Genomic DNA, 17,626 nt, shown 5'->3' with positions numbered 1-17,626 from the left:
CTGAGCTCTCTTTCCTTGACCCTATGGCCTTTTTAATCAGTAACTGAAGAGATTTAAGATTTAAGGTATGTAAACAATTGGCTGGGGGACAAATGCAGGAATGCAAATTCAACACTGCCGGGAAATCACATAGCTTCAGGATAACAGACCATTGCTCAATCCAGAGCAAAGTGAGAGAGAAGAAAAGAGCTGATAATAGTGATTATAGTAAAACAATGGAGCAATGGAGCATGCAATAAATAATACAACTAATGCAAAACCCTTAAACAAAGCCCCCTTTCCCCACAGACACCAAGGAACTGAAGAACCTGCTCCTCCACCTGAAAACCCCTCACAGAAAGGATGGGTCAAAATCAGGCCTCTCTTATCCCTCTTCGCTACAGGAGAGAGGAGATATTATTAAATAGGACAGAGGGTCCATACTGTACAAAGAATTGACATTTCTCAGCTAGTTGAAAGGCAGAGAAGAACACTCATCTCATAAGGCCCAATAGGAACGTTTAGTATGGATCGGTCGTCTGCCCCACCAGGATCCAAGTACACATCTGTCAAGCACAGGTGATTTAGACTGCAAAGGACAATGCCCAAGCACCAGATTTCTGACAAATTTCAATCAAAAAAATTATATAAAAAAGTTGCCCACAGCCTCCGCCTGCTGCTTCCATTCACATAATATATTACAAAAACTGAGTTCCTGCAGCCATCGCTAAGGGGAGCTCAGTGCATAAAAATGTACACAGTTACTGTTCACTGCAATGAGGGATGTAAAAATCTCTTTGCACTGAGCCCCCCTCTAGTAGCAGCTGCAACGAAAGTAAAAGTTCAGCACCAGGGCCCGACCTCCCATGTAGCAGTCGAGTGGTCTGCCTCCATAGAAGGTACACCACCGGGGCAGTGGTCTATTTCTGTGCTGACTATGTGAAACTTGCGGCATTGACCTGTAAGGTAAAAAACAGGCAGTGTGATTTAGAACAGCAGTTTGTTCAGGAGGAGCCGAGCAGATTGATTGTTTTATAGGAAAAGATTCAGAATAACAATAAAATTCCCTGCTCATTCTACTTGGGGGAAGCTTAGCAAGAAGAGGCAGGATCTCCATCTGTCCATCAAATGCACCATAATTTACGCCAGAAACTAACATTAATGATTTCTAGAGTTGAGCGGACACCTGGATGTTCGGGTTCGCCGGGTTCGGCCGAACTTCCCTGAAAAGTTCGAGTTCGGGACCCGAACTTGACCCCGAACCCCATTGAAGTCAATGGGGACCCGGACTTTTGGGCACTAAAATGGCTCTAAAAAAGTCCTGGAAAGGGCTAGAGGGCTGCAAAAGGAAACAAAATGGGGGTAAGAGTAGGACAAGTGCCCTGCAAACAAATGTGGATAGGGAAAAACTTAAAATAACATAAAATACATAAAAAATGAAAATAAACATTCTAAACCTAAGCACAAGTGAGTGACAGTGGCACCTGCCACCCCGCAAACAGAGGATGTGGCAGCAACGCCACCACGTCTTTCACCGTCACCAAGCATCTCCACACTCTCCCATGGAAGCGTTCAGCTGTCCATCTCCCAAACACTGGAGAGAAAGAGAAAGAAAAAGAGGAAGTACCCCCTACCCACCCGCGATCCCTGGCCCTGAATGCCGAAATTACTGGCCTTTAAAATGCTGTCATTCTGTCTGGTGGAGATGGAGACTTTTAAAAAACTTATGGTGGTGGCTCTCCAACAGTACGTCTTGCCCAGCCGCCACTACTTTTCCAGGCTAGCCATCCCTTCCCTGCACAACCAAGTGGGGGACAAAATCAAGCGTGCACTGCACTACGCCATCTGTGGCAAGGTCCAAATAACCACCAATACGTGGACCAGTAAGCACAGGCAGGGACATTATATCTCCCTAACAGCACAGTGGGTAAATGCAGTGGCGACTGGGCCTGAGGCGGATAGCAGTTTGGTGCATGTCCTTCCGCCCCCGAGGATTGCAGGGCATTTCTCTTTGCCTCCTGTTGCTTCCTCCTTCTACTCCGCTTCCTCATCCTCTACCAGCTACTCATGCGGTCAGCGTAACACCTTCGCCACCAACTTCAGCACAGCCAGGGGTAAACGACAGCAGGCAGTTTTAAAACTTATCTGTTTGGGGGACAAACCCCACACAGCGCAGGAGCTGTGGACGGGCCTTGAACAACAGACCGATGAGTGATTGGTGCCACTGAGCCTCAAGCCCGGCCTGGTGGTGTGCGATAATGGGCGAAATCTCGTAGAGACTCTGGGCCTAGCAGGTTTGATGCACATCTTTTGCCTGGCGCATGTGCTGAATTTGGTGGTGCATAAATTCCTAAACACCTGACAGTGAAAATCTATTCAGTAAATCCATATGTTAGATTCTGGGGGGACAAATTCACTTTTATTGGCGGTCAAGGACCCCTGCGGCCTGAGCTGCAGATATGACAGGCAAATCATTTTCTTAAATTTGTCGGTTAGATTGTTGGGTAACATTTCCACGGTTATCGGGAATTTTTATTACAAACCGTAACAAAAACCATACAAGGAACATTTCCACAAGACAAAATTAACCCGACCAGCCTCCCACCCTACACCCCCCCTTTCACTCAAACCACTCATTCATGCCCATTCACACACTATTTACAAATTTACTTATAAACATATTTACATAACTATAAGGCAGATAAACTAAATAAACAAACAAAACTATATACATGACTTACCCTTAACTTCTAAGGCCAGTCATATACAAGTGGCTCGGAGGGTGGTTTCCTGCACCAACATAGGCCAGGTACACAATTGTCCAGCCAGGGCACAGTTCTGGAGGAGGAGGAGGAGGAACCGTGTTCACAGCAGGGTGGCACCCAAAGCAGCTCATGGGCATCACTGGAGCGTGGCTGGGGGGATACGGAGGACACAGACGATACATCTCCCACAGAGGACAGCTTGTTGTTGCCTCTGGGCAGCCTGGCACACATGAGCGACTGCATGCTGCAGTGTCTCCGCAACGACCGCTGAGTTGCCCACATTCTTACCAGTGTTGACTAGTGGGTGGCCACCCTGCTGGATCCCCGTTACAAGGACAACGTGCCGTCCTTAGTTCCGTCACTGGGGCGTGATAGGAAGAAGCGAACCCTGGTAGATGCGCTGCTGATGGCATTCACACCTGACACCAGGGGCTCAGTGGAAGCACAAGGCAAAGGCAGAGGAGGAGGAGGAAGAAATCGCCAACACAGCTGGGGCACCGCCAGCACCTCAAAAGGCATGGTTAGCATGGCCAAAATGTGGAAAAGCTTTGTCACCATGCTCCAACAACCAGCACCACCAGCTAATATGGATCGTCTTAGCATGAGGCAGCATTTCAGCAACATGGTGGAACAGTATGTGTGCACATGCCTACACGTACTGAATGATGGGTCTGCCCAGGTGCCTAGCTACAGGGGAAACAGCTGCTTTGGGGCCCTGACCCAGAAGGGGCTCATCCAGGAGGAGGAGGACTAAAAGACTTGTCAGGGCCCCCTCAACAGTATTACACAATGAAATTATATACAGTGGCAGTATAGACAGTGTAGAAAACGGATGGAACAGCTGCCGGGCCTGGTCTGAGAGAGTGATCTTTAGTAGCCACAGAAATAAGGGCGGCATGAAATGAAAGGGTTGTTAAAATATTACTGGTGGAGGGGGGCCCCATTTAAAATTTTGCTGTGGGGCCCAGTCATTTATATCTATGCCACTAGGTCTGCCCCATTCAACTTCTGGGTCTCCAAATTGGGCACATGGCCTGAGCTTGCCCTGTATGCCTTGGAGGTGCTGGCCTGCCCTGCAGCCAGTGTATTATCTGAACATGTGCTTAGCACGGCAGGGGGCGTCATCACAGACAAGCGCAGCCGCCTGTCCACAGCCAATGTGGACAAGCTCACGTTCATTAAAATGAACGAGGCATGGACTTGTCCGTACCTTGTGCAGAATGGACATGTATACCGGCCTCACCCAGCCATTGTTATACTACAGCGCACTTACTCTTTGTTTTCTTTTTTATCTTTCCCAATGTTTTGGGGTCTAACCCAATTTATAAAAAAAATAAAAATAAAACAAAAAACAGTGTTGTTGGCGACTACTTTTTGCTTCACAGCCAAAAAAAGGCTTTATGTCAGGCAACAATGTAACCACCAATTTTAATGAATTAAGTTCCCTGTCAGTTATGCAGTGCAGGGGTACTTCACAGCAAGAAATGGGTTTATTTCACCCAACAATGTAACAGACGAATGTTATAAAATTACTTCACTGTCAGGTATGCAGTGCTGGAACACCTCCAATGTACTATCTAGCACAAAAATGGGAATTTTTATTGGACTGCCAGAAATGCAGTGTCGGTGTCAGAAAGAGAAAAAAATCGCTTTAGGTCACACAAATATGTGACAGACTAATGTCATTGAATTATTTTCGCTGCCAGGCGCCAGGTATGCACTGCATGCCGCAGGGGTACTTGACCGCCAAAAAAAGGGAATTTGTCCCCCTACAATCTAACAGATATTCATCACAGGGGTAGTTCACAGAAAAAAAAGGGAATATGTCCCCCCATCCCCGGGCCCTGAATTAAAAGTCGGATTATCTATATTATTATCCCTTCCCCTGGCACATATGCAGTGCAGGTGTCCTTAAAAAATGTCTAGATGTCGCCCACTGAGCTACCACAACAGAATTCAATTATTGTCCCTGGCACATATTCAGTGCTGGTTCACTGCACTTGCAAAAATGGTCGCCGACACCCACCTAACAAACAGACTGATTAAAGTTTATTTCTCTGTGGCACTCGGCTACAAAAATATAGCATTGCACCCACAAAAATAATCGCTGTAGTTTGCAGATTCTACACCAAGAACACCAGAATTGTTTCCTAATCTCTCCCTCACAGCAGCAGCATCCTATCCCTACACTAGTAAGAGCAGAGTGACGTGACTCCAGCTTATATAGGGGCTGGATCACATGCTGCACTGGCCAATCACAGCCATGCCATTAGTAGGCATGGCTGTGATGGCTTCTAAGGGCACACGAGTTAAACGCTTGTTGATTGGCTGCCCTGCACAATTAAATCGCCAAAAACCGAACTGGAACCCAAATTTTTTCGGAAATGTTCGGGTTCGGGTCCGGATACCAAAACCCTAAAGTTCAGTACGAAACCTAATGATTTCTCAACTAGAGATTATTTAATTTCGGGTATAGTTCCAACTAGGGATGAGCAAACCCGAACTGTATAGTTCGGGTTCGTACCGAATTTTGGGGTGTCCGTGACACGGACCCGAACCCGGACATTTTCGTAAAAGTCCGGGTTCGGGTTCGGTGTTCGATGCTTTCTTGGCACTTTTTGAAAGGCTGCAAAGCAGCCAATCAACATGCGTCATACTACTTGCCCAAGAGGCCGTCACAGCCATGCCTACTATTGGCATGGCTGTGAGTGGCCAGTGCAGCATGTGACCCAGCCTCTATTTAAGCTGGAGTCACATAGCGCCGCCCGTCACTCTGCTCTGATCAGCATAGGGAGAGGTTGCAGCTGCGACGTTAGGGCGAGATTAGGCAGATTAACTCCTCCAAAAGACTTCATTCAGAGATCGATCTGCAGCTGTGGATGATTGAACTGCTGCTATTGAATTGCTCACTGTTTTTAGGCTGCCCAGAGCGTTTTTCAGTCACTTTTTTCTGGGGTGATCGGCGGCCATTTTGTGTCTTGTGGTGTGCCAGCACAAGCTGCCACCAAGTGCATTTAACCCTCAATAGTGTGGTTGTTTTTTGGCTATATCCTACATCAGGGTGAAGCTGTCACACCAAGTGCATTTAACCATCAATAGTGTGGTTATTTTTTGGCCATATACTAAATCAGGGGCAAGCTGTCACCAAGTGCATTGAACCCTCAATAGTGTGGTTGTTTTTTGGCTATATCCTACATCAGGGTCAAGCTGTCACACCAAGTGCATTTAACCATCAATAGTGTGGTTGTTTTTTGGCCATATCCCAGTCTAATTCTGACTGTAAACATATACCTGTCACCCAGCGCCTAAATAATAGGCCTCAAACTTATATTCATCCAAATCTGTCATTACTGCTGTGGCTGGTCAAGTTATTTAGTGTCCGTCAAAGCACAGTTTTTGTTCTGGGTTGAAATACAATTCACAATTTAGCATTTCTCTAAATTAGTGGTTTCTGCTGTATCAGGCCTACTTTAGATTTATCCCTAAAAGGGTATATAAGATTCAAGGTGCACATAGGGTCATTCTCAATAACTTCACACACATGCTACTGTGCATTTCCAAGTCTAATTCTGTCTGTAAACGTATACCTGTCACCCAGCGCCTAAATAATAGGCCTCAAATTTATAGTCAGCTAAATCTGTGGTTACTGCTGTGCCTGTATTAGTGTAATACGGTACCTAAATAAATAGCCAGATAGTGTTAGGTGTCTGTAAAAAAAGGCCTGAATTTGAATTCAATACATTGGGCCAAATAATATTTTAGTTGTTGTGGTGAACGATAACAATGAGGAAAACATCTAGTAGAGGACGCGGATGCGGACATGGTCGTGGTGGTGTTAGTGGACCCTCTGGTGCTGGGAGAGGACAAGGCCGTTCTGCCACAGCCACATGTCGTAGTGAACCAACTACCTCAGGTCCCAGTAGCCGCCATAATTTATAGCGATATTTGGTGGGCCCCAATGCCGTTCTAAGGATGGTAAGGCCTGAGCAGGTACAGGCATTAGTCAATTGGGTGGCCGACAGTGGATCCAGCACGTTCACATTATCTCCCACCCAGTCTTCTGCAGAAAGCGCACAGATGGCGCCTGAAAACCAAGCCCATCAGTCTGTCACATCACCCCCATGCATACCAGGGAAACTGTCTGAGCCGCAAGTTATGCAGCAGTCTCTTATGCTGTTTGAAGACTCCGCTGGCAGGGTTTCCCAAGGGCATCCACCTAGCCCTTCCCCAGCGGTGGAAGACGGAGAATGCACTGACGCACAACCACTTATGTTTCCTGATGATGAGGACATGCGAATACCACCTCAGCATGTCTCTGATGATGACGAAACACAGGTGCCAACTGCTGTGTCTTTCTGCAGTGTGCAGACTGAACAGGAGGTCAGGGATCAAGACTGGGTGGAAGACGATGCAGGGGACGATGAGGTCCTAGACCCCACATGGAATGAAGGTCGTGCCACTGACTTTCACAGTTCGGAGGAAGAGGCAGTGGTGAGACCCAGCCAACAGCGTAGCAAAAGAGGGAGCAGTGGGCAAAAGCAGAACACCCGCCGCCAAGAGACTCCGCCTGCTACTGACCGCCGCCATCTGGGACCGAGCACCCCAAAGACAGCTTCAAGGAGTTCCCTGGCATGGCACTTCTTCAAACAATGTGCTGACGACAAGACCCGAGTGGTTTGCACGCTGTGCCATCAGAGCCTGAAGCGAGGCATTAACGTTCTGAACCTTAGCACAACCTGCATGACCAGGCACCTGCATGCAAAGCATGAACTGCAGTGGAGTAAACACCTTAAAAACAAGGAAGTAACTCAGGCTCCCCCTGCTACCTCTTCTGCTGCTGCCGCCTCGGCCTCTTCTGCTGCTGCCGCCTCGGCCTCTTCCTCCGCCTCTGGAGGAACGTTGGCACCTGCCGCCCAGCAAACAGGGGATGTACCACCAACACCACCACCTCCATCACCAAGCATCTCAACCATGTCACACGGCAGCGTTCAGCTCTCCATCTCACAAACATTTGAGAGAAAGCGTAAATTCCCACCTAGCCACCCTCGATCCCTGGCCCTGAATGCCAGCATTTCTAAACTACTGGCCTATGAAATGCTGTCATTTAGGCTGGTGGACACAGACAGCTTCAAACAGCTCATGTCGCTTGCTGTCCCACAGTATGTTGTTCCCAGCCGGCACTACTTCTCCAAGAGAGCCGTGCCTTCCCTGCACAACCAAGTATCCGATAAAATCAACTGTGCACTGTGCAACGCCATCTGTGGCAAGGTCCACCTAACCACAGATACGTGGACCAGTAAGCACGGCCAGGGATGCTATATCTCCCTAACTGCACACTGGGTAAATGTAGTGGCAGCTGGGCCCCAGGCGGAGAGCTGTTTGGCGCATGTCCTTCCGCCGCCAAGGATCGCAGGGCAACATTCTTTGCCTCCTGTTGCCACCTCCTCCTACTCAGCTTCCTCCTCCTCTTCTTCCACCTGCTCATCCAGTCAGCCACACACCTTCACCACCAACTTCAGCACAGCCCGGGGTAAACGTCAGCAGGCCATTCTGAAACTCATATGTTTGGGGGACAGGCCCCACACCGCACAGGAGTTGTGGCGGGGTATAGAACAACAGACCGACGAGTGGTTGCTGCCGGTGAGCCTCAAGCCCGGCCTGGTGGTGTGCAATAATGGGCATAATCTCGTTGCAGCTCTGGGACTAGCCGGTTTGACGCACATCCCTTGCTTGGCGCATGTGCTGAATTTGGTGGTGCAGAACTACCCCGACATGTCTGAGCTGCTGCATAAAGTGCGGGCCATCTGTTCGCGCTTCCGGCATTCACATCCTGCCGCTGCTCTCCTGTCTGCGCTATAGCGTAACTTCGGCCTTCCCGCTCACCGCCTCATATGCGACGTGCCCACCTGGTGGAACTCCACCTTGCACATGCTGGACAGACTGTGCGAGCAGCAGCAGGCCATAGTGGAGTTTCAGCTGCAGCACGCACGGGTCAGTCGCACTGCGGAACAGCACCACTTCACCACCAATGACTGGGCCTCCATGCGAGACCTGTGTGCCCTGTTGCGCTGTTTTGAGTACTCCACCAACATGGCCAGTGGCGATGATGCCGTTATCAGCGTTACAATACCACTTCTATGTCTCCTTGAGAAAACACTTAGGGTGATGATGGAAGAGGAGGTGGCCAAGGAGGAGGAGGAGGAGGAGGAGGAAGAGGGGTCATTTTTAGCACTTTCAGGCAAGTCTCTTCGAAGTGACTCAGAGGGAGGTTTTTTGCAACAGGAGAGACCAGGTACAAATGTGGCCAGCCAGGGCCCACTACTGGAGGACAAGGAGGACGAGGATGAGGTGGAGGAGGATGAGGAAGAAGCATGGTCACAGCGGGGTGGCACCCAACGCAGCTCGGGCCCATCACTGGTGCGTGGCTGGGGGGAAAGGCAGGATAATGACGATACGCCTCCCACAGAGGACAGCTTATCCTTACCCCTGGGCAGCCTGGCACACATGAGCGACTACATGCTGCAGTGCCTGCGCAACGACAGCAGAGTTGCCCACATTTTAACGTGTGCGGACTACTGGGTTGCCACCCTGCTGGATCCACGCTACAAAGACAATGTGCCCACCTTACTTCCTGCACTGGAGCGTGATAGGAAGATGCGCGAGTACAAGCGCACGTTGGTAGACGCGCTACTGAGAGCATTCCCAAATGTCACAGGGGAACAACTGGAAGCCTAAGGGCAAGGCAAAGGAGGAGCAAGAGGTCGCAAAGGCAGCTGTGTCACGGGTTAGCATGACCTGAGATGTGGCAGAGATGTGGAAAAGTTTTGTCAACACGCCACAGCTAACTGCACCACCACCTGATACGCAACGTGTTAGCAGGAGGCAACATTTCACTAACATGGTGGAACAGTACGTGTGCACACCCCTCCACGTACTGACTGATGGTTCGGCCCCATTCAACTTCTGGGTCTCTAAATTGTCCACGTGGCCAGAGCTAGCCTTTTATGCCTTGGAGGTGCTGGCCTGCCCGGCGGCCAGCGTTTTGTCTGAACGTGTATTCAGCAGGGCAAGAGGCGTCATTACAGACAAACGCAGCCGCCTGTCTACAGCCAATGTGGACAAGCTGACGTTCATAAAAATGAACCAGGCATGGATCCCACAGGAACTGTCCATCCCTTGTGCAGATTAGACATTAACTACCTCCCCTTAACCATCTATTATTGTACTCCAGGGCACTTCCTCATTCAATCCTCTTTTTATTTTCATTTTACCATTATATTGCGGGGCAACCCAAAGTTGAATGAACATCTCCTCTGTCTGGGTGCCGGGGCCTAAATATATGACAATGGACTGTTCCAATGTTGGGTGACGTGAAGCCTGATTCTCTGCTATGAGATGCAGACTGATTCTCTGCTGACATGAAGCCAGATTCTCTGTTACGGGACCTCTCTCCTCTACCTGGGTGCCTGGGCCTAAATATATGACAATGGACTGTTACAGTGGTGGCTGACGTGAAGCCTGATTCTCTGCTATGACATGCAGACTGATTCTCTGCTGACGTGAAGCCAGATTCTCTGCTATGGGACCTCTCTCCAATTGATATTGGTTAATTTTTATTTATTTTATTTTTATTTTTATTCATTTCCCTATCCACATTTGTTTGCAGGGGATTTACCTACATGTTGCTGCCCTTTGCAGCCCTCTAGCTCTTTCCTGGGCTGTTTTACAGCCTTTTTAGTGCCGAAAAGTTCGGGTGCCTATGGACTTCAATGGGGTTCGGGTTCGGGACTAAGTTCGGATCCGGTTCGGATCCCGAACCCGAACATTTCCGGGAAGTTCGGCCGAACTTCTCGAACCCGAACATCCAGGTGTTCGCTCAACTCTAACCCCAAGGTATTTTGTTAAGGGCATAGTGAGTTCATGGAAGTTTTTATTTTTTGTCACAAGTTAGTGGAATATGAGACTTTGTAAGAAAAAATAAATAAATCATCATTTTCCGCTAACTTGTGACAAAAAATAAAAAGTTCTATGAACTCACTATGCCCATCAGCGAATACCTTAGGGTGTCTACTTTCCGAAATGGGGTCATTTGTGGAGTTTTTCTACTGTCTGGGCATTGTAGAACCTCAGGAAACATGACAGGTGCTCAGAAAGTCAGAGCTGCTTCAAAAAGCGGAAATTCACATTTTTGTACCATAGTTTGTAAACGCTATAACTTTTACCCAAACCATTTTTTTTGCCCAAACATTTTTTTTCTTCAAAGACATGTAGAACAATAAATTTAGCGAAAAATTTATATATGGATGTCGTTTTTTTTTTGCAAAATTTTACAACTGAAAGTGAAAAATGTCATTTTTTGCAAAAAAATCGTTACATTTCGATTAATAACCCAAAAATTTAAAATGTCAGCAGCAATGAAATACCACAAAATGAAAGCTCTATTAGTGAGAAGAAAAGGAGGTAAAATTCATTTGGGTGGTAAGTTGCATGACCGAGCAATAAACGGTGAAAGTAGTGTAGTGCAGAAGTGTAAAAAGTAGCCTGGTCATTAAGGGGGTTTCATCTAGTGGGGCCGAGGTGGTTAAATGCTTCTATTCACTCAACACTACTTAGAAATTCATAATAGTTTAAGATGTAGAATGTCCTACAGTATTGCTGGGATTCCAAGTGAAGATTTGTAAATTGTAGAACTCAATGACAACAAGGGTTAAAATACCCTGCAGCACCACCACAGGGGAAACGAAGCATTACACATTATCTTTTGTCTGTGTTATGTATGGATGTGAGTCCTTCACGGATAGATGGTCTTTGTAGTCGTTCTCCATTCTGTTAATTGATAGATGATCTTGTAAATAAGAAACTCTCTTTAGATACTTTTGGATTAATCATTTATACTATAAAGCATTTATCCATATTTATTACACATCAGATGATTGTCAATGGTGGTCCCTTTTTCCAAAATTTAGAAGATGTAATGAGGAATGCAGTTCATGAATAATATAATAAGTGATGTGAAACCATTCGGCAGGAGTAGCCTTTATTGATGTATTTATTCTTAGCATTTATAACAAGAATATAAAATTGGAATGTTCAGTGAGAATCTGAAGATGGGGATGAGGGTCGAGGAATCCAAAATAATTCAAAGGATGCATCTGTTGGAATCCAGCTCATCAACAAACAAGAAAAATTCATTGCAGCGTTTAGCAAACTCAGGCTTCTGGCAATCACGGTTACTTGGCCACATCTCAATCCACGTGTCCTTGGTTATCATGTAGGTATATCTGTAGGGGTACCAAAATTATCAGTGTGGGACAAGTCCAGAACATCTAGTTAAGGGTACTAGGATCTTTTATCCTTATATTCTACTATGTGCACTACTACACAACTTGATCTAGTCCAGGGGTGCTCAACCTGCGGCCCTCCAGCTGTTGCAAAACTACAACTCCCAGCATGCCCTAATAGCTGTAGGCTGCCTAGGCATGCTGGGAATTGTAGTTTTGCAACACCTGGAGGGCCGCAGGTTGAGCATCCCTGATCTAGTCCAATGCAATGACCCAACAAAAAAAAGTGTTTCAAAGTTTATCCAGCACAACAGTGCTCCCGAACCACCCATCTGTGCATGAAACAGCAGCTGGCCACATTTACTTGAATGTATACTTACCATGTGGCCATTTAATTCTCAGGATCGGTGGTGATCCAAGAGGTCAGACCTCTACTGATCATAAAGTCATGGCATTTCCTAGTAACTTGCCATTATTTTACAAGAGTGGAATACTCATTTCACCTCTTCAGGCATGTTTTGACCTTGGACAGGAATATTTTTTTGTTTGGCTTGTATGCTTACCGATGATCGTAACTTTTTTACTGATAGTACACAGGCAACCCTAACGCCGCACTTGTCTGAGTTTTGTTATGGGACCCTATGATCTCTGTCTCTGAACATCTTTGCCCTCATTAATCCAACTTTTCATCTACTTAAAGTGGTTTTCCCACTTTACTTACACATAACTCTCCTGTACAAGAAAGTCAGTGCTATATTTACTGTCCCAAAGTTTTGTGGATCAAACACTCAGGAAACTGGTCACATGATGCTACTGTTCTGAAAATCCATCTTCTGCAAAGTCATGTTCTTTACCAGTTTCCCACTTGGACTATGGATGGGACATTGCTTCTGCTGCGGACAAAGACATAATTATTCCTCTCCCTGGCCACGCACAGACGAGGTGGCTTAAAAAGCTTACGCATGCACCAATGAGAGGAATAGTCCTGATCTCATCCACAGCAGAAGTGACATCTTTTCCATAGCCCAGGCAGGAAAACTGATAAAGGACTTGATGTTGTTAGAAGCTAGAATTTCAGAACAGGAGTATCATGTGGCCAGGGTCTCAAGAAGCCGGTCCATACAATTTTAGGATGGTAAGTATATGACTAACTTTGTGGGTATGGGAAACATGCTATGTCCCAGAAACCCCCTTTAATTCATAAGTTTTTACTATCACTTACCCATTCGCAGTATGCCACAGATCTTTGCTTGCACCCCAGATTAGATAGTCTAGGCCTTTCTCCAAGTTTAAGCCTTTTTTACATTTGGCATGGCTGATAAAATTGCGTTTCTCATTAGTAACATCCACATCCGTTCCTGGAAATGAAAAATTGGAATATAGTAGCATCTAAAAGTTTTTCTGTACAGTAAGCAAGTTGGTCTCAAATGGACAGCATAGGAGTATAACAGTAATATTGCTGACAAAAATGCAGTCAGTTTCTGCTTGTACAAGAGATGGAAACTACCCATCATTCTAAAAGTTCATTAATTTGACTATAATTTTTTTAAAAGTTCTGATTCTACCAAACCCAAATTTTATGTGATGAGAGAGAGTGGGTATCATTCTGTGGATTTCATATTGATTTTTTTTATTACAGTGCCCCAAAAGTCAAAACAGAATACAATAAGGCTCAACCCTTTTCTCAAAGCCATATTTTTACAATCCAAGTAGGAGGTGGAGGAGGATGAGAAAAAAATTTAGGCCTCCACCGATGAGATCATATGCCACATTGCCATGGTCTGGGAACTCAAATATTGCAATACAGTACATGAATGAAATGTGCAATGTGTAACTTACCCTCTTTCATGACTGTAGTAATTGACATGACATAGGTGTCATAGTTCTCACTCCTCTCAATGTCCATTAGTGTTGCCTTAAAGACTGGAAAATGAAACACATTTAACCATAAGAGGCATGCTTAATGACTAGTTTGAACTTTGCAACCAACTAGTTAATTGCATCTAAACTAAAACCTTTGTAAATAGTATTAATTCAAATTCTACCTTATAGTTTATACAGCTCCTATGCAGATCTATTATGTATCTATGGTTACAGACTACATGTCCCATGTGTAGTCAGATCATGCAATTATACAAAATTAGATTAAGCAGGAGTGTGGTTAAGCAGGGGTGAAGTTATAGTGTGAGGATAGCAGTCAAACCAGGGCCTTGGTGCCAGAGGGTTGTTAAATGCTCCTTGCCACGTAAGAAGATTTCAGTATTACAAATGGCACATACTAGGTTGGGTTAGTCTTACTATAGATATTGCACTGAGGCCTGGGAGCTTCAAGATAAATGAGTTTTCTGGGACCAACATGTTGATGACCTGTCCATAGGATAGGTCATCAATATGAGATTGGTGAGGGTCCAACACCCATCATCCCCAATAATCCACTGGCAGCTCATCCACAACCATTGCTTTATACTGTGTGTAGGGGCCATTCTTGAGCCCTATTCAAGTGAATGGAAGCTGAGCTGCAGTACCCAAGGATAGGTGCTATGGATACACCATCCATAAGTTAGCCCCAGAAAACGTATTTAAACCTTTAGATGGAAAGGAATATAACTGCATGATCAGACTAGAGAGACTTTTCACTACACTACACTATATTGCATCATAAAAATGCCTTATCACAGATGATATTACTGGAAACACTGCAATATTTTTTGTAATAAATTTTAAGGAAATGTATAAAAAAATCCTAAAAAATTAATTCATAAATATAGAAGAACGTCTGTGTCTGACTATAAATATGTAAGTATATGAAAATCATATTGTAGTAATCTCACCATAATCCACATCAGGTTCACAAGCTTTAATTAATCGATCAACAGCCTTCACGTTATCTAGCTGCTGCTGCATAAAGCAGTTCTCTGAAAAATGAATGAAAAATAAATTTAAAATTTGAAACAAAATTATTTATACAGAAACAGAACTAACAAATACTTAAAGGGAACCTGTCCTAACTAAGGGCAACATAAATAAGTGACTGATTCTCTTAGCAAAATGCTGGGTCACTTTCTTTAATTGACCCAGTCAATCTGCCAACATCTTGTATTGAAAAGCTCCAGCTCATAATGAGGAGTCCTGAATATTCATGAGCAACTGACTCTCCCCGCCCACCTGCTGCTGAATGACAGTTATTTTCCATATAAATCAGCAGCAGGTGGGCAGGGGAGTGGCTATAGCTGTTAATTAAATAAACGCTGGACTCAATGACATCACGCTGGACTCAAATCAGCTCATTAGCATGTGGCATGCGGCATCTTTGTGTGTATATTATGAGGTAACTATCTGTCACACCAGTAAGTGAATACATCTAAGGCACCTTTTTGTAGGTAATGATTGTATATAATTAGTTAGATTATAATCAAATATCCACATGACAGGTTCCCTTTAAGAAGTAAAGTCCATATCAACCAAGGTCTCAACAAAAAGATCCAGTCTAGAAGGTACCAGATTATTATTTTGTCCTGTTACCTTCTGCACAGCGACAAACATCTCCTTTACAGATTTTGCTCAGAGATTTGTTGCCTTCACCCACGTGGTAGGGTTTAGTGCAGTAGTTTTCTGTTGTAGAGAAAAATCATATTAAAAAGTCTAAAAATAGTGAATCAAGAAAATTTCTTGTAAAGTTGAATGGCAGATCTTACGAAAATGAGGACAAAGTTAATGGGGTTTTCTTTCCATAGCCAGCACACAATTTCAGCTGATCACTTTTGGTCCAGGAGGGTAAGACCAGCTACATATTTCAAAGCAGGGAAAATGAAACATTATACAATGACCATTCAAATAACTGGCTAACCATGTAATAAATGGTTGTTCCAAGTCCACCAGAGAGGGAGTTCTAATGGAGAAAATATGTGATGTCCAATTGCTTGTACTTTTGACCATTTAAACATAAGTTCCCTATCTCTTAGAAACCGTGAACCCCTTTAAAATGGCAGACATTGGTTTCAGGTGAAAACTGGAAAGCTTTACCTGTCAGCTAAACATTAGGGTTCATGCACATGAACATATTTTCTTTCCGTGTCTTTTCCAATTTTTTTGTGGACCGTATATAAAAACATTAATTTCAAAGGGTCCGCAAAAAAAATAATGGAAGTAACTCCATGTGCATTCCGTTTCCGTATGTCCGTTCCGCAAAACAATAGAACATATCCTATTATTGTCTGCATTACGAACAAGGGTAGGACTGGTTTATTAGGGGCCAGCCATTCTGTTTAGAAAAAATATACAGAATGCACAAAGACGTAATCCATATTTTTTGTGGACCGTAAAATATATACGGTCGTGTGCATGAGCCCTTAGAGTAACAAACACGTGCCCTTTCTCATCCTTCCTTTTGGTATTATCCCAAGAAACATGGTGTAAAAGAACCAGCGCATTACCCAAAACACAAAGTAATGCAAAAGTTATTTTCTTATCAAAGCAAGTCATCTGTAGCACCATTCATCCCAGGATCCAAGAGGAAACATAAGAAAGAAGAAATTTGTACAAATTCTTACATAAAAAAAAACATGAAATAAAACATTTAACAAAAATGAAAACAAAAAGTTTAAATGTTTTATTTTTTTGCAGTTAAAAATGCTATTGTGATGAGGATCTTACCTGGAGTGTAATAATCGTACACTGTGACAGATCCAGGTTGAATAAGTCCTACTTGAAAGTACTGATGAAGGTGGAATTTCAGACATTCTTCCTCAGTATGGGAAATCTAAGATAAATAATGAATAAAACACAACTCCAAAATAAGACATCTTGGGCGATGCAGACTGACTAATATTCTATATACAAGTAGAAAAAGGCTCCGGCACCAGAAGGACGTAGTGGAAATCCCGATCTTTATTTTATCACCACAATACAGGTACATCCAGCAACAGTGACACTGTACCCACTTCTCCCCATGATCTACGCGTTTCGAACAGTGTTGTTCTTAGTCATGATCTGAGGAGTCTGGCGTGTACCGGGCTGAAATAAGGTTCACCCCTGAGACATCCGCCCATAAGGGAGGGATCTCAAGACCTGGGGCAAGCCGAAAATCAGTCCGGTAGTCGCGAGACACCTGTGCAAACAAATTCACCTGTGACATATAAAAAATCTACATACCCCACAGTGTTACAACATATAATACAACATATATAAACTAAAAATACAAAATGTAATTACTCTCTCCCAAGAAAAAAGACATGGAACGGGACTTAAGAGTTTTCCATAGTTCAATAGTATTGATGTCCGAGTTCACCATACTCTCTGAGATTGAACATAGCTGAAATTCTGAACTGATCACTCCCTATGAACTGACGCAAGCTGTGAACAAGCGCCAAGAAAATCATACACAAGGAGTAATCAGACACATTGTAATAGTCATGGCAAACTCGGGAACCAACACTCTGACTAAAATTACACCAAATTCGTCTGCTGTCTCTTACAATTATCTGTTGAAAAATACGCTTCCTATCATTTGTGTTGTACATTCTATAAAACAAGCCGATCTATAAATAAGTCAGCATGTTAGTCTGTTATAATGTGATCTTATATGGTCTAACAATCATAAAG

The 17,626-nt window shown here is 44.5% G+C and overlaps 1 protein-coding gene across 1 annotated transcript in view; it reads right to left on the bottom strand.

Annotated features, from left to right (window-relative positions):
- Window positions 1-11,706: 11,706 nt before the first annotated feature.
- Window positions 11,707-17,626, bottom strand: part of LOC122925555 (complement C3-like) — a 300,847-nt gene continuing 294,927 nt past the window's right edge. The window contains exons 35-40 of the mRNA XM_044276913.1: window positions 16,679-16,784; window positions 15,548-15,637; window positions 14,857-14,940; window positions 13,865-13,948; window positions 13,248-13,383; window positions 11,707-12,025 (exon numbers count right to left, since the gene is read on the bottom strand). Of these exons, the coding sequence (XP_044132848.1) occupies window positions 11,884-12,025; window positions 13,248-13,383; window positions 13,865-13,948; window positions 14,857-14,940; window positions 15,548-15,637; window positions 16,679-16,784 (642 nt within the window). The 3' untranslated portion in view covers window positions 11,707-11,883. The remainder of the gene's footprint in view (window positions 12,026-13,247; window positions 13,384-13,864; window positions 13,949-14,856; window positions 14,941-15,547; window positions 15,638-16,678; window positions 16,785-17,626) is intronic.

The sequence above is a fragment of the Bufo gargarizans genome, chromosome 2, assembly GCF_014858855.1.
Source record: "Bufo gargarizans isolate SCDJY-AF-19 chromosome 2, ASM1485885v1, whole genome shotgun sequence".
Taxonomy (NCBI): Eukaryota; Metazoa; Chordata; class Amphibia; order Anura; family Bufonidae; genus Bufo; species Bufo gargarizans.
The sequence above is the reverse complement of the archived record's forward strand: the minus strand, read 5'-3'. Positions and strand labels throughout refer to the sequence as shown.